Raw genomic sequence first — 25,843 nt, 5'->3', positions numbered from 1 at the left:
GAAGGTTCCAGCCAGATGTTGGACTGCCTGAAATGCCGCTTCCAGCGCACTAAGCAACTTCAACTGCGCTAAGCAACTGGCCTGAATTTGTTTGGTTTGACCCTGGGGTTCCTCCGTAGTCTGTAAGTGGAGTTGCGAACTCAACCCCTTCTCCAAGGCGGGAGTGTTTCCAGGAGAGAACATACTTCCCCTTGAAGGAAGATCACGTTACTAAAGTAAAAGATTTGAAGGCGCCCTGTGTATATAACACTTACGCTCTTGGCTTTCTGGCCACTATAAAGATAAAGATGGGTCGGGAATGGCGCCGGCTACATTAAAAAGTAACGTGCAGGAATGGTTCAGTTGCCCGGTGTTAATGGTTTTGCCCATAATAAAAATGGCGCCGTAACATGTCAATCGGCACAATCACGTGTTCACAAACCTAGATGAGAGATGGTATGGCTTCAGATGACGAACGGATGTTATTATTCTTTACTTCCGGGTGAGACAAATCGGGCGCCATCTTGTCTTGTTCCTGAAGAAGTAGAAGCATCGAAAGCGTTGGAGAGGTATTACCGGAACGGCGGCGACAAGGGTGTTCCCGAACTAGAGTAGGTAAGTGATGGAGAACAATTACACGTGGGCACTTGCCGGACCATTACAACCCTCTTAGTTTCTGTGGCGACGGTAGCGTAACTTAAAATAGGCTGCGTACGCTGCTTGGCGCGACCGCTGGAACCTCATTCCTTTAAAGCGGTGCAGTCCGCCAGACTTGGTAAATCAGAGCGGTGCTTTCGCTGAAAAGGAAATGTCCCTGTTAAAGAGAGTGCTCACGGCCCCATCTTCTAACAGAGTTTCCCCTCGGACGAGAAGGGACTAATTGTTGGGTTCCTGACCGGCCGTTAAACACTGCGCGTGCGCAGTGGGAACCCCCTTGTGGGGAGGGGGTTCGGCGGGCGGAGGAGGCGGGGGCTCCCGACCTGAAGCTTATACCCTTTGAGGCTCCGACTACGCAGGCGCGGTTCCTTAGTTCGTGTTTTTCGTGTGTTCTTACCTAATGATGGATATTATATGTGTTAAGCTTCAATAAAGGAACAGGTAGTATCCGATAATTCAGTTTTTTACCCTGTGGGAGATGGTATCGTCATCTGAACAAATTGAGCACTAGACAAATTTGTTCGTGGGTTGTTAAATTAACATTCTAGCTGAAGATTTTAATTCAACATTAATGTTTTACATCTTTTTACTTCCTCCTGCCCCCAAATAAAACAAAATAAACTTGGAATTCCTCATTTGAGTGCAGCAGGGCAAAACCAACAGAAACCAGACTACTAAAGATTTACTTGTGGAATTTTTTTGCAAAGTGTCAAAGGGCTTATAGAGAAAATGAAACAGTTCTTTAAAGATGTTCTTGAGCGAGGTTTTTTTTTTTTTAACTTACTAAAAGACTTTATGTTTTAGAACAGTTTTTGTTTACGTTGAGCACGTAGGACGTCCCCACTACACACACAGTTTCTCTTATTAATAGATATTAGTATGGTACATTTGTTGCAACTAATGAACCAGTAATGATAAATTATTAACTAAGATCCATAGTTTATTCCTGCTTCCTCACATTTTATCTAAAGTCCTTTTTCTGTTCCAGGATCCCAGCTAGGAGATCACATTACATTTAGTTGTATATTCTTAGGCTGTATATTCTTGGCTGTGACAGTTTCTCAGGCTTTCCTTGTTTTTGATGACTGTTAAGGGCTGAATTGTGCCCTTCTAAAATTCTTATCTTGAAGTCCCTACCTCAATACCCCAGAACGTGACTGTATTTGGAAAGAGGGTCTTTAAAGAAGATGAGGTTACTAGGGTGGACGTTAGCCCAATATATTAATAACTGCTGTCCTTAAGAGAGTAGGACACAGAGGGATGACGATGTGAAGACGTAACGGGGAAGACAACCATCCACAAGCCAAGGAGAGAGGCCTCAGAATGAAATCAACCCCATAGGTATTAGACTGTATGCCTCCAGAACAGTGAGGAAATAAATTTCTATTGCTTAAGCCACCCAGTCTTTGGTGCTTTGTTATGGCAAACATACCAAATTAATACAGTGACCTTGACATTTTTGAGGAGTATGGGTCAGGTACATTGTAGGGTGCCCTGCTTTTGGAATTTGCCAGACATTTTTCTCATGATTAAAATGGCTTTACAGACTGTGTCAGGGGAAGATCACAGAGGTAAGATGCCCTTTTCAGCACATGCTATCAAGGATAGATACTATCAAAGTGACTTATCACATTGTTATTGACCTTGATCACCCTTCTGGAGTAGTGTTTGTTAGATTTTCCACTGTAGAGTTACTTCCCCCACCCCTTTTTGTACTGTTCTCTTTGGAAGGAAGTCACTTTGCAGAGCCCACGCTTACTGAATGGAGAGTTATGCTCTTCCTCAGTTAGGGTGGAATATTTACATAATTTCTTTGGAATTCTCTGTGGGAGATTTGTCTCTTCCCTGCCATTTATTTGTTAATTTATTTTATCATATCATTATGGGCCTGTGGATGTTTATTACATAACTTGTATTATAATCCAGTACTTCTTTATTTTGTTACTGAAATTGTTCCAGCTTTGGCCATTGGCAGCTCTTTGAGTTGTCTACTGTTCTCCTTTGATGTGCTCCTATCAATTTTTTTTTTTTTTTTTAGCACTTTATTACTTCCTGGCAGTATACATGCTCCAGACTCATCTTTTACATTTCCTGTCGCAGTCCTAGAATCAGCTATTTATTTAAGGATCCCTGATTCCTTTTTTTGAAGAACGATATTAAAACCAAGTTCTAGTGCCTAGGTGTGCTCATTGCTACTAGGATGTCATTTTGGGCTCTCTCTCTACATTTATTTTTAAATTATTGGTATTTGGGAGGGGGTTATTTATAACCAACTATCCAATTCTGCAAAGTTTTTTTTTTTTTTTTTTGAGACACAGTGTCACTCTGTTGCTCAGGCTGGAGTGCAGTGGTGGCACAATCTTGGCTCACTGCAACCCCCGTCTCCTGGGTTCAAGTAATTGTCCTGCCTCAGCCTGCTAAATAGCCGGGACTACAGGCATGCGCCACCATGCCCGGCTAATTTTTGTATTTTCAGTAGAGTGGAGGTTTCGCCATGTTGGCCAGGCTGGTCTTGAACTCCTGTCCTCAAGTGATCCACCCACCTTGGCCTCCCAAAGTACTCGGTGTACAGGCATGAGGCGCCATCCTTGGCCTCCACTTTAAAAAATATGTCTTTTGAGCTACAAGCTGCAAATATTTCAGTATATACTAAAATGCGTGTCACATAAAAGTAGCAAAAATTCTGTTTTCCATATTTCAAATGATTACAAGATTAAGCTTTACCAGTGCCATTTCCACCTAATCTGAATTAAACAAATAAATTCTTTTTTGACTTTGAGGTCAGTCAACTCATATGTGAGACTGAAATGTCAGGGGCGAAGATAATTTTTGTATTTTCTGGCTTCTCAGCTTTGTGGTTGATTTGAGAAATATTTCATACTATGCATCAAATGATAGATGTGTTTCTGTAGCTCTTTGATTTTGTAGTTGATGCTCAAGGACTTTAAAATACCACATTTTAATTCTCATACATCTCTGTCACAGTCTTTGAGTGACTTTTGTAAATATTAATGATTGTCACTTTGGCCACGCAGGGTGGCTCATGCCTGTAGTCCCAGCACTTTGGGAGGCCGAGGAGGATGGATCATTGAGGCCAGAAGTTCGAGTATAGCCTGGGCAACATGGTGAAACTCCATCCCTACTAAAAATACAAACATTATCCTGGCGCGGTGTCGTGCACCTGTAGTCTCAGCTACTCGGGAGGCTGAGGCATGAGAATTGCTTGAACCTGGGAGGTGGAGGTTGCCATAAGCCGAGATCACGCTGCTGCATTCCAGCCTGAGCAACAGAGTGAGATTGTCTCAAAAATAAATAAGTGATTGTTATTTAAACAAGTCATTTTAGGACCGCAAAGCAATGAAGTTCTAATACAGATCCATTTAAGAAGAGGATAAAATAGATGATGGCCATTTCTGGTTGTATTAGTTTTCTAGGGATACCGTAGCAAATTATCACAAACTGGCTGGTTTCAAACAATAGAAATTTATTCTTCCACAGTTCTGAAGGCTAACAGTGTAAAACTGAGCTTTTGGTAGGGCCATGCTCTCTAATGGCTTTGTGGGGGATCCTTGTCTTTTCCTAGCTTTTGGTAGTTCTTGTCAATCCTTGATGTTCCTTGGCTTTTAGAGCCATCTACTCCCATCTGTACCACTGTGGTCATGTTACATTGTCCCTGTAAGTGTCTATGTTTCTTTTTTAATAAGGTCCCCCCTAATCAAATGTGAACTCATTGTAATTTGAATACATCTGCAAAGACCCTATTTCCAAATAAGGACATATTCACAAGTATCAGGAGTTAGGACTTCGGTGTATCTGCTGGACAGGGACACAGTTCATTCCATAACACTGGTGATAGCTATCGCTCGACTTTTTTTGCAGCAGTGTGTGATGGTTTTGATGATCTGATACAAACCTTGGTTTTCATCTTCCTGTTCTTCCCAGACCCCATTTGTTTTCCAAGGAAATAGCAGTTAACTTTACTCCATAAAGGGAAATAACTCTTAGGAAAGTCTTGCAGCCTTGCCCATCACTAATCAGATTTCTCCGAACTTGAAAACTCAAGCCTAACAAACTTTAAAATTAAATCTAAAGGAAGAGTGAATAAATTGGTATCAATTTTTGATGTTATAAAATCACAGTAGCAGTATTGGAATGTCATTTTCATGGTTGAACATTAATGTATTTACTTGCTAACATTTCAGTGAAGTATAAATATTTAACCACTTAATATGGACAAAACATTATGGAGAATTTAAATTATTATAAAATATTTTCCCTTCCCTAAGGAAGATTCTTGTTTAAGCCAAGACAAAAACATGAAAATTTAATGCAGACCCTCTATAAAAAGTATTGTATATCATCTTTAACTTATTAAATGGAAGCTTTCAAACAGTGGAAAAGAACAGGGTAGCAAATGCCCATCTTTAAATTATCAGCATTTTCCAAATCACTTTTAAACCAACTTGTAAATGTCATTTTTAATGGTACAAGGTTATGTTATTTCATTAAACTATAGTGAAATTTTAAAATATGTATCCATTGATTACTGTGTGTTGTGCCGTGTATTCCTTCTGTTTTCTAGGTTTTGCGTTTGTTAGATTTGTTAGTAGTGAAGATGAAGGAAGAAAGAGTAGCGTTCCTGAATCCTTGCCATAAAATCACTTGTAATCTTACTCTTTAATTAAAAAATAGTTAATGAAACTCCTTATCAAGCATTGTACTATGTGCTGAAACATATATAAAAGTTTAAGTATTTCCTAGTTTTATACCAAGTCTTTACTACAGTCTGTCCCTTGTCTACAAAATTTTAACGTAAGTCCAGATTTCGTTTTCATGACCAGAGTTACCTGTTTTGGATAAGATTATCAAAATTTACTCTAAATCCTGTAAGGAAATGAGACAGAGGACATTTGCCCAATGCATGAAAAATGATGCCGCTTGAGGCCTTTTCTTTTTAAGAATGCAGTTATGGGCCGGGTGCAGTGGCTCACGCCTGTAATCCCAGCACTTTGGGAGACCGAGGCGAGCGGATCACAAGGTCAGGAGATTGAGGACCATCCTGGCTAACACAGTGAAACCCTGTCTCCACTGAACACAAAAAATTAGCTGGGCATAGTAGCAGGCACCTGTAGTCCCAGCTATTCGGGAGGCTGAGGCAGGAGAATGGCATGGGCCCGGGAGGCAGAGCTTGCAGTGAGCCGCGATCACACCACTGTACTCCAGCCTGGGCGAAAGAGCAAGACTCTGTCTCGGAAAAAAAAAAAAAAAATGCAGTTATGTATAGAATATTACTAAATTACAAAATCATCTCAAAACTGCTAAGCTCTAAGAACTGGAAATAGGAATCAGATAATTTTAATCTTTATTTTATATCTTTCTGTATTCTTTGAATTAGTTTATTCTGTGAATATATATTTTTAGAAAAAATACAGATTTTTTAAAGATATAAAGAACCAAATGAAGCTAATGAACACAGTCCATAATGACTAGTACAGGCAGTAAAAATTACACAAACTTCTTCAACTGTGAGACATTGGGCAGATGTCCTGTCTCATTTTCTTACAGGATTTAGAGTAAATTTTGATAATCTTATCCAAAACAGGTAACTCTGGTCATGAAAACGAAATTTGGACTTAATATTAAAATTTTGTAGAAAAGGGAAAGATTGTAGTCCCCTTTTTTGCACTTAATGTAGTTTGTACAGTAATACGTATCAGTATGTAGAAGTAGAAATCTACCTTATTCATTTTAATGACTGAATAGGAATCTACTGTATAGCTCACTCTTATTTAACTTGCCTTTAATTTAATGTCACTGAAACCAGGTGTTTACTGTTACACAATATGCTGCCGATTTTTGAATTATGGTATGAATATTCACATTCATGGTTTAGGACCCTGCAGTGGAATTGCTGGGTCAGAGGGATGTGCACATACAGTTTTGTTAAGATGCCGTAATGGCAAATTGTCTCTTTTTTTTTTTTTTTCTGAGGCGGAGTCCTGCTCTGGTCCCCAGGCTGGAGTGCAGTGGTGCGATCTCGGCTCACTGCTACTTCCACCTCCCGAATTCAAGTGATTCTCCTGCCTCAGCCTCCCGAGTAGCTGGGACTACAGACCCATGCCACCATGCCCAGCTAATTTTTTTGTGTTTTTAGTAGAGACGGGTTTCACCATGTTAACCAGGCTGGTCCTGAACTCCTGACCTCAGGTAATCCACCTGCCTCGGCCTCCCGAAGTGCTAGGATTACAGGCGTGAGCCACCGTGCCCAGCCGGTAAATTGTCTTTTAAAAGACTAACCATTTGGTGTTCCACCTGTGCCCTCATCCAGTAGTCATCCTCTATAACTAAATCAAGTTTTTCAACTCCAGACTTAATTAAAGCACTTTAATAAAGAGCCCCTAACTTCTAACTTCCTTAACTTACCATCACCTTCTTTACTGTTTTTTTATTCTGCTCTGCTTTTCCCAATTTCACATCTTTTTTCTATTTTTCTCAGCCTAAGTGTCCCAAACATTGTATTACTTGAATAGTAGCTTCCATTAAAACTTTGGGGAAGAACGGCTTCTAAAAATATAGCAAAAGTAGAAGTGGCTGTCTTAAACATACAGAAAAATAATTATAAGTGATACAAATCAAACTTTTGAAAATATGCAAATTAAAACCTCTGTGCATAGGAAAACTTTTTTTTTTTTTTTTTTTTAAATAAAAGCTTTAGCCGGGTACAGTGGTTCACACCTATAATCCCAGCACTTTGGGAGGCCAAGAGGGGCAGATCATTTGAGGTCAGAAGTTTGAGACCAGCTTGACCTACACAGTGAAACCCCATCTCTACTAAAATACAAAAATTAGCCAGGCTTGGTGGTGGGCACTTGTAATCCCAGCTACTCAGGAGGCTGAGGCGGGAGAATCGCTTGAACCCAGGAGGTGGAGGTTGCAGTGAGCCCAGATCACACCACTGCACTCCAGCCTGGGTGACAGAGCAAGACTCCCTTTCAAAAAAAAAATAATAATTATAACAATAAAAGCTTCAACCTATGAAACAGAAAGACAAATTTAGACTAAAGAATTCTTTCAAAGATAAAGTGAAACCTCTGTAAGTTTTAGATTTGCTTCTGCAGAAGAAATGGAGTTGAGCAGAAGTGGGTTGGCTTGATGACACTTTTTGTTTTTTGAGACAGTGTTTCTCTCTTGTTGCCCAGGCTGGAGTGCAATGGCACAATCTCAGCTCACTGCAACCTCCACCTCCCAGATTCAAGCAATTCTCCTGTCTCAGCCTCCTAAGTAGCTGGGATTACAGGCACCCGCCACCATGCCTGGCTGATTTTTGTGTTTTTTAGTAGAGACAAGGTTTCAACATGTTGGCTAGGCTGGTCCTGAACACCTGACCTCAGGTAATCCACCCGCCTTGGCCTCCCAAAGTGCTGGGGTTACATGCGTGAGCTACTGCGCTTGGCCGATCACCTTTTTTTTAAAACCCCGTAATAGTTGTTAACTTGAAGAGTGCTACCAAAAGTGATGGTGAGAAAGCTCTAGTATTGATATTAATCACCACAAATTGAAACTTCCAATGCTTAGTTTTTATGTGTTTTTTATTTAATCCTCACAATAATCCTTTGGGGTGTAGACATTTAGGTCTTCTGTTTTACAGATTGGAAAACCAAGGGTTAGAGCATAACTTACTCATGTTCACACCACTAACAAACAGATGTAGGTAGGCATCCAGAACCAGAGCCTGTGCTCTGAAGTCTAGGTGACAGGTGGTGACCAGAAAACTTAAAAGGGGAACTAAAAAAGTTGTCCATTACGACCATTAAACGTTAGTAAGAACAACCTTTATTTAGAGTAATTTCTGGATAAGTAAATTTATGGATTGGGAATGATGGTAGGGAGTCATTATACATCATTTTCATCATTTAAATAGTTTTAGTAAGTGCACATTTTCAGTTTCAGTAGGCACTTTATCGAGCTGTTGATAATGTCTATATTATATGGGTTTACAATTTAAGATAGGAAAATTATGCATTGAACTCTGATAAGCTGTTAAAGCGTTGGAAAGCACAGCAAGCTTTTTGGTTTTCATAAGTAGAAGTTAACAACTTCCTCATCATTAGCCTTTAAACAGAAAGTAATAGCTAGACACTGCTTGTTTGTTTAGTGTGTATGTGCCAGATGCTTTCTTGTACCTTATTGAAGATAAAAAGATGAATACGTTTGTCTTTCTGTCAACTGTAAAAGCTGTTGATTGAATAAAAAGGAAACTAAACCATTTCAGGAACAAACTGTTCTCTCCTTGCTAATGTTAATTTCTAAACATAGAATTCTATAGGAAAATTTAAATTAATACATTTTATTACCTTATTTGTATCATCTAAGTTAATAACAGGTGGATGAGATCTTCATTTCAAATGTTTGTTGTTCATTTTTTCTCAATCTGTAAATTGTTTGACATTGTTTTTTATTATGAAGGAATTGTTCAAGTAAATAAAAGATACTTGGAAAGAAATAAGATGTTAAAATGCTTTGCCTCTTCATTTCTGGTGTATCTCTTTTCCTTAACTTTATTATGATAAAATAATTCCCCATTATAAAGTTAATGCAAGGAAAAGTGACTAACTTGGAGATGATCACACTTATGTTGCATCTCTAGAATTTATTTTTATGCAAATCATGATAATCTATAAGCAGACATCTACTTTTTTTCCCCCTAGGGCATACATAATCTTGCTGCTATGCTTCGAAGCTGTAGTGTGAATCAACCTAAGTTTTAAACAGAAGGTGAACCTCTGAGGTCAGTTTAAATAGCAGTTGGTGTGTCTTCTTGGTGTTTCCTATTTATTTGTTAACTCTTAATTAAAGTTGTAAGTGAAATTACTTTTCAAGGGCTCTGATAACCTGTAGGGCTCTAAAGGTGTACTTGGGAAACTGGAGAGGACACAAAGGGGAGGAAGAAGGAAACACTGAAGAGGGGTTAGAAAAAGAAATATATTTAACTTGGAACTGATACCCAAACCAGTTGTTGGCCTCATTTGTGCTATCTAGTGCCTATTTTGCCATATTCTAATAATGCTGTTGTAATTGATTAGTGTAACTTGAAGATGGGTACATTTGACTCATAAGGAAATCAAGGTAACAAAAGAAATACACCCCCCATAATCCACAGTGTTTTTCATTTGAGGGATTAGGATCTGCTGCAGATAGAACTATACCTGTATGGCATTCTGGGAATGCTGCGAAGACTGGAGTTGGAAACTTTTAAAGGCCTGAATTATAATCTCCAGTTGTCCTATTAGAGTTAATGTCTCTATTATATTGTTATCCAACTTGCCTACTTTTTGTGATCCTGCAATACAAAGGCTTGCTTTTATCTTGTTTTTAGCATACAGGAAAGGATCAGTCTAGAAGGATTCATTTAGTAAACATTTATTAAATGCCTGCTATGAGCTAAGCCTTGGGATACAAAAATAAAAAAGAAACCATGCCCTGGTTGTGTGAGTCACTGGTTCTTGAACAGGGTTGTGTATCAGTATTTGATAAAGTACAAAGATATTAGACTTGTAAGACTTTTAAACCTTTTATTAGAAATGTTTTCAGACTAGCTTACAGAAAAGTTGAGCTAGTGTGATGATTCCCCCCCATACCATCTCCTAGATTTAATAGTTGTTAACATAAAGTACCTTCCCTCCCATCTTTTCCATGCTATTTATATGTTAAGAAACCAGGTCTTGGAGGCTGTCTTACTTTCTGGATTTATACAGTTTGTCTCATTTCTTTATTCTGTAAAATTGCTTTATATTGTAAGTAAAATCCAAAAGCTCAGTTGGACTCAGTTAAATATTTATTATGAGAATTCTTAGTGATTCTGTGAGCATAGTAGACGCCTAAATAATCTGTAGGGGTGGTATTTTGGCAACCTTTGAATTTCTGATTTCTCATCAACTTTTTTTGTAAGGTTTCCTGAATTAATGTTTTATTACTTTTGGCAATATGATAGTTTTCTAATTATATTCTGCATTTTTCATTTTTGTTAGCTGTAATTATTTATGAGGAAGAATTTTTCTTCATCAGCTGAAGCTGTTTGGTTACTATCTTAAAGGAATCTTGATTGGGGAGAAATGAAATCACTTTTTTCCTACAATCTTCAAAATGATTGTCCAGAAATTTATATTGTACAAAAAATAGAGGGTTTTTTTTAAGTCTTTTTTGAGCTAAATTCATTGTTATGCTTGCCATCAAATTCTGAGACCAGCATTAACACAAAATTTTCTACCTCTCGTTCGGTACCCTAAAAATTCTAGTTGCCTCTGGCAAGCTATTGACAAGAATTTTAGACCTCTGATGAAATTAATGTATCATCATAAAATAATTTCTGATGTGAGGTTTTAAGATTAAATAACTCACTATAGTTTTTAAATTATGTTTAATTTATTGAAGATAGAAAATCAAGTATATTTTAAAAGAAGGGATGTGGGATCAAGGAGGACAGCCTTGGCAGCAGTGGCCCTTGAACCAGCAACAATGGATGCAGTCATTCCAGCACCAACAGGATCCAAGTAAGGAAACCAATTGAATTTGAAAGGGTGGGGTTAGATATGTATGTGTAAATGGGTAGAAGACACATGATAGGGTTAAGGGATATGAAATTAAGATTGGTGTATTGGACCATTTTATGGTCAGAATTTAATGTTCTCATAAATAGCCTTGCCGTGGCTTATATAGCAGGAAATGGACTTCCCTTTGGAAGACTCTCAAAAGATAGAAAGCTTTTTGAAGATTTTACATTTTTTAAACTGATTTAGTCCTTGTTTTTCTAAAGAAAGAGAAAAGCCTAAAATATGTTGCTTATGAAGAACACACTTATGTGAATTCTGACTCTTAAAGTTGTATATCATATTGAACTGGATGGTGTGCTATATCATTTTAAAATTTTTTTGCTATGGACTATTTCAGACACACATAGAAAGGTAGAGGAGTATAGGGAGTCCCCCATTTATTACTTAGCTTTAACAATTATTAACTAGTGGCCAATTTTGTTTCATCTGTAAGACCACTTACATTACTGTGCCCTCGCTGCGTTAATCTGATGCTATTTCTTTTTTCAATAGCCATGTATCATTCTGTTGTAGGATTGTAACATAATTTAACAAAGCCACTTTTGGATGTTTTATTATTTGTAGCTTTTCACCTTTTAAAACAATTAGCGTAATCTTGTGTACATATCGTTATCCACTTGTCCAATTATTTTCTTATGAAAAGAGCTAGGTTTGTTAAGTCATGGTAATTTCCGATGCACATTGCCACATGTAACCCCATAGGGCGTTATGCCAGTGTTTCAAACTGTATGAGAATACCTGTTTAATCTTCATTAAAGTAAGATGCAGAAAAACATATCTTATTCTACTTTGTTTACTTTATTAATATTAGATCTTAATGCATTTTTGAGTGGACTTGCAAAATAAAAAGTATTAAAAAGGTCTTGAAATGTTAAATATAGATACTTTGGAAGAGAGGTCAGGTGCAGTGGCTCACACCTGTAATCCTAGCACTTTGGGAAGCTGAGGTGGGCAAATTGCTTGAGCTCAGGAGTTTGAGGCCAGTCTGGGCAACATGATGAAACCCCGTCGCTACCAGAAATACAAAAATTAGCCAGGCTCGTAACCCGGACTCTACATGGATGGATGGATGGATGGATCATGGATGGATAGATGGGTGGGTGGGTGGGTGGATGAATGGATAGATGGGTGGGTGGGTGGGTGGATGGATAGATGGATGGATGGATGGATGGATGGATGGATGGATGGATGGATGGATAGATAGATAGATAGATAGATAGATAGATAGATAGATAAAAATTTAAAAATTGGAAAAATATATCTTGGGAAGAGTGTCTTCAAGATAGTGGGGAAATGAACTTTCAGTAAAGATTGGCTAAGAAGTTGTAACCCGACTACACTAGTCATGTTTTGGCTAGAGAAGGGAGCCTTTCTTAAAGAAGGGCAACCGTGAGGAAAAATAGAATTAGGTAGCTGCACTCATCCAAGGCCTATAGGCTCGAATGCAGGCCTGGAAAGATAAATGGGACATGTTGAAGAAAGAAATGATAGCATTTGATTATTTTTGTGGTGATTTTTTTTTGTAAAGGTGATGACATTTAAAAACTCAGTAAAGTAAGATACAGGGAATAAATTTTAAATGAATTATTATTAGAAATGGGTTAAGAGTGTTCTTGTGGAGTTCTTTTCTGAAAGTGTTAGTTATATTATTTTTTAGCCTGAATATGGGTTATTTGTTAAGCACCCTTTCAGACACAGTATGCTTTAATATTTAAGATCTCTCATTTAAAAATTTTTTTTCTAATTTCCCTCATACCCTCTCTGTCTGAAATATTTAAGATCTAAGGAATAATTGAGATGCTTGTTTTACATAGAGGCACTATTCTTTTAGCTCCTACATTCTGAATGTTGAAAACAATGTTAATTTACGTTAGGCCAGATTGACTGGGCTGCATTGGCCCAAGCTTGGATTGCCCAAAGAGAAGCTTCAGGACAACAAAGCATGGTAGAACAACCACCAGGAATGATGCCAAATGGACAAGATATGTCTACAATGGAATCTGGTCCAAACAATCATGGGAATTTCCAAGGGGATTCAAACTTCAACAGAATGTGGCAACCAGGTTTGTTGTTTATGTTTTCACAATTTTAGGACTTTTAAAAAACAAAATGAAGATTATTATTAAATTTTTAAATTTGCTTAGTAGTATGACTTCCCGAAATTAATGCTTCTTTAAAAATAGGCAGTTTTCAATTTGATTTGACTTTGACATTTTGTGGTTAAAATTATTCTGTACTCATTCTGCTAGCATTGTGGCACTCAGTTTGATTCATTTCTTGGTTCTTCATTCCTAGGCTGACAGGGGCTGGGAACACTCTGGAAACCTCACTTGGCATCTAGGGAAGAGAGCATTCTTTGTCTCTCTATTGCAACCTCTGGCCTTTTCAGAAGCAGCACTGGCAGAGTAAAACATGTCTAGCCTCTAATTAAAGAAAAATTGTGTCACTGTGTGACAAATTAGTCTGTCAAATATACTCTGCCCCGACCATCCGCCTACCTTTTTCTTCCTTTTTTTTCAGATAGTGATCTTTCATAAGTTTTTGTGTGTTTTACTTTTTTGTTTGTTTTATTTCACAATACGATGTAGATTTCTTGATGCTAATTCAGTCTTCCATGGCTTGTGTTATTCTTTTTTAATAGTCACTTGAAACTATGGAGGAATTAGCCTCACATTTGGGTATGCTGATGGTGAAGTCATAACCTCCTTTCCCTATTAATACTTTTTGTTTCTCCTTTATAAGAATGGAGACCTCAGTTGAGACCAGCCTGGGCAACATAAACATAGCAAGGCCCTGTCTCTACCAAAAAAAAAAAAAAAAAACTTAACAATTAGCCAGGCATAGAGGCGCGTGCCTGTAGTCCCAGCTACTCAGGAGGCTGAGGTGGGAGGATTGCTTGAGCCTAGGAGATTGAGACTGCAGTGAGCTGTGATCACACCACTGCACTCCAGCGTGGGTGACAGAATGAGTCCCTCATTTAAAATGAAAAATATGAGAATTCAGATTACTTTTAAAAACATAAATATTTTAGTCTTTGATACTGTGAGGTAGTTCATTTCTAGCTTTCTTGAAAATGAAATTTCCCCACATGTGAAAATGTTTTTGTTCCTACGTTTAAGTTCTTAAATGACTCCCGCTGGCATCCCTACCCCTTAGTTTTACTCTACTTTGTGACCCCGGGCAAGTGGTTTACCTCTGTGTGCCTCAATTTTCCCTCCTGAAATTGGCAAAAATAATACTGATTTCTCCCTACCTCACAGGGATGTTGTGAGGATAAATGTGTTCGTGTAAGAAAGAAATTATATAAAACCTCAAGGTATTATTTTTGTGGTGTTACTACTAAACAAAAATATAAAAATTAACAAAAATAGTGCTTTGGATTTTGGTACATTTGTTAAAAATAACGTTGGGCATTTGGTTAGGATATGAATTAGAGTGGAATTAGCTCATTTTGAATTACATATGACAGTTTAGTTTATTGCTTATTTTTAAGACAAAAGGAATTTGACCAAGAAGTCATAAGTTGTTTTTTAAATCTGTATGTTTACTGAAAAATCTTTCTTGAGATCTTAAAATTTTGTGTTGATTTTGTTATAACCCCCTGTTGAATGTTTTTATGCCTAAATCTTAAATAGAATGGGGAATGCATCAGCAACCCCCACACCCCCCTCCAGATCAGCCATGGATGCCACCAACACCAGGCCCAATGGACATTGTTCCTCCTTCTGAAGACAGCAACAGTCAGGACAGTGGGGAATTTGCCCCTGACAACAGGCATATATTTAACCAGAACAATCACAACTTTGGTGGACCACCCGATAATTTTGCAGTGGGGCCAGTGAACCAGTTTGACTATCAGGTGAAAGATATTTTGTTGCTTTAATATTGTAGATGTGCACGTAATCCATTCTTTGGAAGTGTCTCATCAAGAATACCTAAGATACGTGTTTCACTTTTCAGACTTGTTTAAATAAGCACATTCTGTCTCAGAAAAGTTATCAATTTTTGAGTATTAAAATAGTTAGAATTTGTTTTCTGATTTTCTTACTTCATTAGGAAAATGGTATAAAAGATCATTAGGGAAAATTTTTGAAAAAAATGTGTAAGTGCAATAGCTATATGATGTTTTGTTTTCTAATTTATATTTCAAAATGGTATATTTAAATGTTAAAGACTAGAAAATGCACACTAATTGAATATAGCTTATGGTTAAGACATGAATAAAACACATCAACATAGATCATTTTCCTAAGTGTAATTCCTTGTGCTATGTAGAATTATGACTGTTTTTCTAGTGTCATTTTTTTTTCCATTCTGACATGACATGTTAATGGAATTGTATATAATTTCCTCTGTAGCATCTAATTCATTCCTAGGGACATAGAACTCTGTGGGGAATAGTGTCATATGCTGGGCTTTATTTACTTTATTCCCTCTGCCAGGTTCTACCCTTAAATTATAGTGCTAGTTGTCATTTTGAAGTAACTGACTGCAATTATTAACTTATAAACTGCTATCATAATTTAAAATTTTGAAAGAAAAATCATTATTTTGTGAATTCTAAGGTAGATTTGATAATGGACATATAATATTCACCTTGAGATGGTAATCCTCTCGTTAATAAATATTCAGATACTTGTTGTATACTTGGTATACAGATAAAACAGTTTTTATCTTGTTTGAAGAAATGTAATGGTAGGGAACATCTGCTTACCCTACTTTTGTGTGGTAGATCCCATGTAAACAAGACAAAGAGCTGTATTGGCAGCTGGCCTAGAAAAGCCTCTGAAAATAGCAAAATTGCAGAAAATATTTAATGATTCAGTAACTTCTATCTTTGCTTATAAATGAATATATCTGCAAGATTATAGAAACAGCTTAAATTGTTTAGTTCACTTTTTGTTCACTGTAAGTAGGGTGTTGAAATTGACAAAAATGTCTAGGTAAAGAAAAATTAGTATCTATTTGATGTCTTAGTGTTGGTAGGATTAGCTTGTAAATGGATTTGGAATGAAAAATTTCATATACTTCTTCAAAGTAGCTTATCAAGTGGCTTTTAGAAGCCTCTTTGCATTTACATAGCCAGAAAATCTTAAGAAAAGTAAGCCTAGGTTCTTGGGACTATAGAAGTATCGGTGGATGTTAGAGCCATGGAATTCTTGGATGTGCTGCACACATGGATTTCTACTGTCCCAGTTCATAACACACGTGTGTCCCAGAGAGTATATTGTATTAATTTGAAGAAAAAATAAACTGCAATACTCTTTCAGCATGGGGCTGCTTTTGGTCCACCGCAAGGTGGATTTCATCCTCCTTATTGGCAACCAGGACCTCCAGGACCTCCAGCACCTCCCCAGAATCGAAGAGAAAGGCCATCATCATTCAGGGATCGGCAGCGTTCACCTATTGCACTTCCTGTGAAGCAGGAGCCTCCACAAATTGGTAGCTATTTAATTAGTTTAGTGGACCACAATTGGCATGACTTTTTTAAATCATTTTATAAAAGGGATGTCTTGTTTTATTAAAATTGTTCAAGTATCTCTGATGTGTTAGGAATTGACACTTTATTTTTTATGGTCATAAAGCTTAAATTCACAAAAATGATACTGGGCTAAAATATTAAAAGGTTTAAATAATTTTCTTTAAATCTTTACATTAAATTCTAGATTTTGTGATGAAGTGCAAATTTATGCTAGCCATATCATTTTGATATTTTCTTCACTGTGGGCATTTCAGTACATTATGCAGATACATGAGCCCTTCTCCTTTTAAACCTAATTGTTCAGTCTCTGTCCACTCTCAGTTCATCTGATGCACTGCTGTCAGATTAATTTTCCTCTGCTTATTTCACTTCCCCTAAGTGTTTTGGCAGAAAATTTCAATTTTTAAATACCATTTTAGAGCCAGCCTATTTCAAGTGACAAATACATATTTATGCCACTTTATATCCGGAAAGTTCTAAATCGTTCAGTATTTAATGAACAGGAGCATTTATTAATAAATCTTTATTTTTTACATTTTAGAAAGAGTCTAACTTTACTGCTGTTTTACTAGCAAATCACTTAATTTTTTCGAGTCTCAGTTTCCTCACCTGTGGAAATAAGTGGAGTAATAGTAGTGATCTCTGAGGGCTTTTGTAAGGATTAAATTAGATGATGGTTTAACATGCTTTCATGGTGTCCTGGCAGATTGTAAGCACTAGAGCAGTGTTCCCTACTGTTACTAAAAGTGATGGCATTTAAGAAAACCTGATATTTAATGGGATATTTTTAAAATTTACTCACAAGTTTGTAGAAATATTTTACTTAATTGACTTGTGTATATTCCCATGTGAAACAGACGCAGTAAAACGCAGGACTCTTCCAGCTTGGATCCGTGAAGGCCTTGAAAAAATGGAACGTGAAAAGCAGAAGAAATTGGAGAAAGAAAGAATGGAACAACAACGTTCACAATTGTCCAAAAAAGAAAAAAAGGCCACAGAAGATGCTGAAGGAGGGGATGGCCCTCGTTTACCTCAGAGAAGTAAATTTGTAAGTAGAATCCCCAACAGGAAATGCCATGTGATAATCTTGTTTGTGTAAAAACTTTACTGAAATAGATATTTTATTTTAGTCTATAGGAAAGTATTAGAGTGATGTTCCTAAGATTATGTTCATTAAGTGTATTGAGGATTATGTTTTTATATATGTGTTACTGAAGATACAGTAAGGAGAAAATGGAAGACAAGTTTATAAACATTTCATTCCAGAGAGCTGGCTAGATCTTGATAAACAATCTGTATTTGTTCATGATGGTACAGGTGACACCCTAGTGGTAGATTATAAAACAAATCTACCTTAAAATAGTAATAGAGAAATATAATCTCCCTCTTTTGAACATTTAAACATATACCTGAGGATGTAATAATTCTTATTGTTTTTGACATGAGCACTGGAAGTATAACAACATTTTAAAGTCTTTAAATCTTCATCAGTTAGATGGCTTGAGTGGTTTAGGAACTTTTTTATTCAGCAGGTATGATAGCCACAGCACTGGCCAGTATGCAACTCAGAAAATTGGTCTGTCTTCCACGGCCATTTTGTGGTTTAGAAATAAGTCTCAAGAAGAGCAGAATAACTAGATTTTGGCAGGCTTTAGTTTCGCTTAAATTCCGTAAATTACTTTTATTTTCCCCAAAAGACATATACCAAATCTGTGTTTCTGTTCTAGATGTTAATTAACAAAAATAAGAAACAACAGAAAAACACTGTTGAAGCTTACTCTTTTTGTCTTTTTAGGCAGTTGGGGGATCAGGGCCTCACTCTGTTGCCCAGGCTGGAGTGCAGTTGCACAATCATAGCTCACTGTAGCCTTGAACTCCTGGACTCAATCAGTCCTCTCAACTCAGCCTTCCAAGTGCATAGCTAGGACTACAGGTGCACACCACCACTCCCACCTAATTTTTGTATTTTTTGTAGAGATGGGGTTTCACCGTGTTGCCCAGACTGGTCTTGAACTCCTGGCTTTTCAAGTGATTCTCCCACCTTGGCCCCCCAAAGTGCTAGGATTACAGACATGAGGCACTCTGCCCACTCATTTTTTTAAAAAAATCGTTATATGAAATAGTGGTGTTCCAGATTTTTTTAAGCATCAAAAATTTGTTTGGAAATTATCCTTCCTCTTTCCTCCCAAATGCCTGTGGGATTGTGTTACATATATTTTTCCCCTGGTTCAGGTAGTCTTTCCACAGTAGTATCTAGGTGGCCATCTTGTCTTTTACATACTAGGATTATTAAAAGTGACTGGGGACACTTCTTTGACAAAGGAAAGAGTCACATGCTATCTGGATCTTGAAACCTAAAACCATACAAAGACAGGAGACAAACTGCTGGCATTTGTTTAATCTGAAATAGACCTTGTTTTTATCTTTTCATTATGGAGCTAAAAAGAAGCAAGTTTTACTGAGTTTCAGGGCCAGTTGAGAGCTTGGCCCTGAAAAATGTGATTAGAGATTTTTCATTTTAAGTTGTGCAACTTTAGGTAAATAGCTTAAATATATAGCTGTAAAAGTTATACTGAATATATTATATGTCTATGGTCCATTTATCCAAAGTTCTATAAGCCTCTCAGGCCCATTATATGTAATAGATAATAATTAAATCAGTCTCTGGGCATTATGTTTTTCTGGGTATTTTCCTAAGCCATCTTGTAATCTTACATTTTTCCCAGGTTATACTTTTTAAATTATCAAATGAAATCTGTAATAAATATAATTTAAATAGCAATTTCACTCATATTTCTTCTTCATAGGCTTTTTAGTTTGGGGTTTAAGATTTTCTGGTATGTAAGATAAGGATTTTACATTATACACATGAATTTGGACTACCATACTATTATTTTTTTATAGGATAGTGATGAGGAAGAAGAAGACACTGAAAATGTTGAGGCTGCAAGTAGTGGGAAAGTCACCAGAAGTCCATCCCCAGTTCCTCAAGAAGATCATAGTGACCCTGAGATGACTGAAGAGGAGAAAGAGTATCAAATGGTAGAATGTTAAAGTTCTTACTATGTACACGGATCTATTTTGTTTGCAATTTTTTTTTGGAGACAATATTAGAGGAAAAAATAGAAACTAGAACTGCTGACCAGTATTATTAATTGAAGAGATGCTCCTTTTAACTTAAAACAATTATAGAAACTTTCATTAATAGGGACTGTTTTAAATGTTTTGATTTCAGGCTGGGGTAATCCTAGTACTTCACGGGGGGCCAAGGCAGGGGGGATTGCTTGAGTCCAGGAGTTCAAGACCAACCTGGGCACTATAGTGAGACCTTGTCTCTACAAAACATTAGCCAGGCATAGTGAGGTGCATCTGTAGTCCCAGCAACTCAGGAGGTGGTGGGAGGATTGTTTGAGCCTGGGAAGCGGAGGTTGCAGTGAGCTGAGGTGGTGCCACTGTATTCCATCCTGGGCGACAGAGTGAGACCCTGTCTTAGAAAAAAAGAAAAAAGTGTTTTGAATTCAGTGTCTCTACTATACAGATACATTCATAATATTTTTTTCTTTGATCCATACGATTTTGGATTTTTTTTTTTTTTCTTTTGGAGACAGAGTCTCACTGTTGCCCAGGCTGGAGTGCAATGGTGGGATCTCGGCAAACTGCAACCTCTGCTTCCTGGGTTCAAGCAGTTCTCCTGCCTCAGCCTCCCAAGTAGTTGGGATTACAGGTGCCCACCACCATGCCCGACTAATTTTTTGTATTTTTTTAGTAGAGACAGGGTTTCACCATGTTGTTCAGGCTGGTCTCAAACACCTGACCCCAGGTGATCTGTCCACCTCGGCCTCCCAAAGTGCTGGGATTACAGGCGTTAGCCATTGCACTCAGGCTAGAATTTTTTTTGACGTTTTGATGTTAACAGAAAAAGGTTCAGGATACTTTATTCCTTGGAATGGCTGCTCTGATGTCTAAAAATATTTTATAAATTGGCTTTGTGGCTGGGCATGGTGGCTCACACCTGTAATCCCAGCACTTTGGGAGGCCAAGGCAGGCAGATCACTTGAGATCAGAAGTTTAAGACCATCCTGGCCAACATGGTGAAACCCCATCTCTACTGAAAATACAAAAATTAGCTGGGTGTGGTGGTGCACACCTGTAGTTCCAGCCACTTGGGAGACTGAGGCAAGAGAATCGCTTGAACCCAGGAGGTGGGGGCTGCAATGAGCCGATATCACGCCATTATGATCCAACCTGGGCAACAGAGTGAGACTCCGTCTGAAAAAAAAAAAAAAAAATGACTTTGTATTTTAATATTTTTGAAGATGTCACACTATTGGTAGCTATAATCATTAGAAATACTGTATAAAATGCTCTTTTTTAGATGTTGCTGACAAAAATGCTTCTGACAGAAATTCTACTGGATGTCACAGATGAAGAAATTTATTACGTAGCCAAAGATGCACACCGCAAAGCAACGAAAGGTATATTTTGGTGTTTTTGATTTTGCTTTTCCTGGGGTATTTTGGTTCTGATGACTATTTTGGACTTTTTTTGTTGTCCTTGTTGGATTTCTACCAGATATTTGAATATTCTCTTGCATGTTTTAACTCTTAAAGATTAGATTTGTAGACACCATATTAAAGCTATACAAATATTTTTGTTTTATCTGACCTACATGAGTACAAATTAGCAGTCATGCTGTTGTCCTCTAAAATGTATTGTGGAAAATTTCTGATGTTCAGTTTATTTCACCTGATTTTTTTTATAGATAACATGGCATTGTATGACTTCTGATACAGTTTATTTTGACTAATGAATTTTGAATTATCAACCTTCAGTTTTTAGTTTACCAGTTATCTCTTACAGAAGCAAGTGATTCCCTACCCCTATATTTTAGTAACACCTTAAAAAATGTATTGAAAACAAAAATTAAGTTACATGTCATAATCTCAGAAATAGACATACAGATATACTTGTCAACATTTTTTCTCATTATAAACCAATTTCAGCTCACATCAGAGTTATAATTTCAAAGCCAGACATGATACTGGTTTAAAATGAATGTTATGTTTTTAATGTTTCTTCTCTCCCCAAAAAGCAGCAATAGTAGTAGATTTAACAATACCATAGACTCATGACTATGAAATCGTGGCTATTTGTGTTAACATGTTGTTCCTGTTGTTGATGTGATACAAAGCTCCTGCAAAACAGCTGGCACAGTCCAGTGCACTGGCTTCCCTCACTGGACTCGGTAAGTGTTTTCCATATTTGTGAAAGGGCCTAAAGGGAAAAATCACACATACATTGTCTCTCTACGTGTTCTGTTTTGAAACTGTATTAGTCCTACTCAGTTTATAAAAACCTAGGTCTTAGGGTTATGTCATCCTGTCTAAAAAGGTTTGCCTATTTTTTTGACTGACTCATTCACAGTGAGAAATTTATAAATGTGATGGTTAATTCATAGTTTATTGGGGCAAGTTATATTGGAAGATTTCCTTATTGCTCCAATATATGCATTATATATATATATATATATAATTATATATGAACACCTATAGTTTGTACTTGATAATTCATAATTTAGCCATGATAATATCTAAGCTCACTTTCAGAATTATTGCATACATGCCTTAGGGAAGAACCTATCCACTAATGCTTTTAATAACTTACATAGATTGTGTTGTGGCAAGTCAAGTTTTAATATAGAGGAAAGGGTTTATCTTATAGTAAAACAGTAGTGATGTGTTCATAATTTACTATTTGCATGGTATATTATCAAGGCTGTAAAAGCCTGAATTTGCCTTTTCCACATCTTCATTTCAAATTAATTTTTGTGAGGACGCAGAGAAGTGGGTAGAACCAAATGCCCGTGTGGTTTTTGTTATGGTTATTTATATCATTTCAGGGTGGGGAGTAGTTTCAGCACCATAATGTTTCTGTACCAGGGAGATTATAGTATTCTAATTTTTTCAGGGAAAAATTACTTAGCTCTAGGGATTTCTAAACTTTGAATAATAAAAGTTAGTTTTAGAAATACTTTCAGGGTCATGATTAAGCCTTAGTATGGCTTTGTTGCCCTGTTAAGTAGTTTTGTTGGTTAGTATGGACAGTACAGCAAACCCATTATGATTCCTTTACAGTGAGAAAGATATGAAATAGTCCAGAAAGAATAAGATATTAAGTAACCTTTGCCTGAAGGTTCTGTGAACTTAAGCATTTGAATGTATACTTCTCCCCACCCCGAATAAGCATATTCTTCTGGGAAAAGGCAATGAAAAAAGAAATGAGCTTTCTTCTCGGACCTTGAAAAGTTTTTAGTGCATAGTATAACTTTTTTCATATGATAGACTGAGCTTTATGCACACAGGTGGACTGGGTGGTTATGGATCAGGAGACAGCGAAGATGAGAGGAGTGACAGAGGCTCTGAGTCATCTGATACTGATGATGAAGAATTACGGCATCGAATCCGGCAAAAACAGGAAGCTTTTTGGAGAAAAGAAAAAGAACAGCAGCTATTACATGATAAACAGATGGAAGGTGTAGTATACCTTTTAGACTTAATTTTGGTCCAGTTTTGTATTTCTTTTTATTTTTTAACCAACCTAAAAATATCAAAGGATAAAATAAAGGCTATATTATAAATAACATGTGATATAACTGAAACTAAAGTCAGAATTTTTGTTTGGTTGTTTTAGGAGCCATTCATTGCAGTGGCTATAAGCCAAGCTATTTAGGGTATTTTTATTTCTTGTTAAAATTCTTGAAATGAAAAAGATTACTTTTGAAATGGGAAAAATATATTTGTAAGACTATTGAAAAGTAATTTGTAGCTAGGATATATAAGGATAATAGAGAACCTAGAAGTTTTTTACTTAAGATACTTTACATAATAAGAATAACAAAAGAGAAAATTTACTTAGAATTTCTTCTTTGAAAAATCTAAGAAAGGTAATTAAGAGTTAGCAGCTAAGACTTCCCTATAAACCACTTATATTTACCTTTAAAATTTTGCTTTAGTTGGACAAAAGGGAAGTCTTTTCCTACTTGCCTCACACGCACCTCTACATCTTGATACTGTATTTTGCTACACTGTCCAGCAGAGTAACTTAACTAACTACAAGCTATAGAGGACTTGAAATGTGGCTAGGCATGTGCTGTAGGTATAAATTACATGCTAGATTTCAAAAGCTTTACTTGAAAAAGAAAACAGAATTTTTAAAAATGTATTATGTGTTGAAATGATAATATTTTTGGTATATTAGGTTATTTTAGTTGTTTCTTTTTACTTTTTTAATGTGGTTACTAAAAAATTTTGAATTACTTATATGGCTTGCGTTGTAATTCTGTTGAAAGTGGTGTTCTGTTGTTGCAGTCTGGTAGCTTGACATTTGGTAGTATGAGAATTTTACATTCACATTTTCTTAGTGTTTTTGTCTTTTTCTATTTCAGAAGAAAAGCAACAGACAGAAAGGGTTACAAAAGAGATGAATGAATTTATCCATAAAGAGCAAAATAGTTTATCACTACTAGAAGCAAGAGAAGCAGACGGTGATGTGGTTAATGAAAAGAAGAGAACTCCAAATGAAACCACATCAGTTTTAGAACCAAAAAAAGAGCATAAAGAAAAAGAAAAACAAGGAAGGAGTAGGTCGGGAAGTTCTAGTAGTGGTAGTTCCAGTAGCAATAGCAGAACTAGTAGTACTAGTAGTACTGTCTCTAGCTCTTCATACAGTTCTAGCTCAGGTAGTAGTCGTACTTCTTCTCGGTCTTCTTCTCCTAAAAGGAAAAAGAGACACAGTAGGAGTAGATCTCCAACAGTCAAAGCTAGACGTAGCAGGAGTAGAAGCTACTCTCGCAGAATTAAAATAGAGAGCAATAGGGCTAGGGTAAAGATTAGAGATAGGAGGAGATCTAATAGAAATAGCATTGAAAGAGAAAGACGACGAAATCGGAGTCCTTCCCGAGAGAGACGTAGAAGTAGAAGTCGCTCAAGGGATAGACGAACCAATCGTGCCAGTCGCAGTAGGAGTCGAGATAGGCGTAAAATTGATGATCAACGTGGAAATCTTAGTGGGAACAGTCATAAGCATAAAGGTGAGGCTAAAGAACAAGAGAGGAAAAAGGAGAGGAGTCGAAGTATAGATAAAGATAGGAAAAAGAAAGACAAAGAAAGGGAACGTGAACAGGATAAAAGAAAAGAGAAACAAAAAAGGGAAGAAAAAGATTTTAAGTTCAGTAGTCAGGATGATAGATTAAAAAGGAAACGAGAAAGTGAAAGAACATTCTCTAGGAGTGGTTCTATATCTGTTAAAATCATAAGACATGATTCTAGACAAGATAGTAAGAAGAGTACTACCAAAGATAGTAAAAAACATTCAGGCTCTGATTCTAGTGGAAGGAGCAGTTCTGAGTCTCCAGGAAGTAGCAAAGAAAAGAAGGCTAAGAAGCCTAAACATAGTCGATCGCGATCCGTGGAGAAATCTCAAAGGTCTGGTAAGAAGGCAAGCCGCAAACACAAGTCTAAGTCCCGATCAAGGTAGTATACTTTTTAAAGTATTTTGTCTGATTTTTTAAAAAATTTGACTGAATTTATTCAAAGTTGAAAGTGTCCTTTCTCTCTCTCTTTAATAAACTCAGTTTGGTACTTGATAAATAATCATAGTCTTAAATGTTAGAAATCCTATATAATATTATTTATTTAAAATTGCAGATTTTTAGTTTAAAATACATTTTTATTTTTAAATTTTGTCTTTTCCCTTTTTTTTCAGATCAACAACCCCTCCCCGTCGTAAACGCTGAGGAATGATGTGGCAAGAATGCCATGATGTTGTTTAAAAAAATTCCATGAGTTTTAAGGGCTTGTCTCATTATAGAGGCACATTGTGGCTGTGTAGGTGAAACCAGAATCTTTTTTTTTTTTTTTTAATCTGTAAATAGGTGTACTTTTTCCAATGCTGCTCCAAGTTACTTAATAGGATTTCTTTGTATTACATTTTTTTCAAAAAATATAGTGCATAATAAGACTATAAACATGCCATTCTCTTTCAGCTGTAATGTTCTTAAAATTATTCTTGAATGTACTGTGATGTCAATAAAGCTCTTTAGTTCATTTTTGTTAAA

The 25,843-nt window shown here is 36.7% G+C and overlaps 1 protein-coding gene across 5 annotated transcripts; it reads left to right on the top strand.

The window, feature by feature from the left end:
* Window positions 1-485: 485 nt before the first annotated feature.
* On the top strand, window positions 486-25,843 carry PNISR (PNN interacting serine and arginine rich protein). Of its 5 annotated transcripts, none has more exons than XM_008007503.3 (13): window positions 486-594; window positions 9,345-9,424; window positions 11,072-11,186; window positions 13,121-13,309; window positions 14,882-15,105; window positions 16,517-16,688; window positions 17,586-17,776; window positions 19,633-19,770; window positions 21,104-21,203; window positions 21,920-21,973; window positions 23,090-23,260; window positions 24,173-25,259; window positions 25,492-25,843. In XM_008007503.3, the coding sequence occupies exons 3-13, from the start codon at window positions 11,099-11,101 to the stop codon at window positions 25,520-25,522; spliced, it is 2,445 nt and encodes an 814-aa protein (XP_008005694.1). In that variant the 5' UTR covers window positions 486-594; window positions 9,345-9,424; window positions 11,072-11,098; the 3' UTR covers window positions 25,523-25,843. The 5 variants fall into 5 exon arrangements, 4 of the variants coding, with proteins under 4 accessions (XP_008005694.1, XP_008005693.1, XP_037857017.1 ...); XM_008007502.3 differs by having other exon boundaries at window positions 11,068-11,186; XM_008007504.3 differs by lacking the exon at window positions 9,345-9,424 and having other exon boundaries at window positions 500-594; window positions 11,068-11,186.

This window comes from Chlorocebus sabaeus, chromosome 13 (genome assembly GCF_047675955.1).
Source record: "Chlorocebus sabaeus isolate Y175 chromosome 13, mChlSab1.0.hap1, whole genome shotgun sequence".
In the NCBI taxonomy this organism is placed as follows: Eukaryota; Metazoa; Chordata; class Mammalia; order Primates; family Cercopithecidae; genus Chlorocebus; species Chlorocebus sabaeus.
The sequence above is the reverse complement of the archived record's forward strand: the minus strand, read 5'-3'. Positions and strand labels throughout refer to the sequence as shown.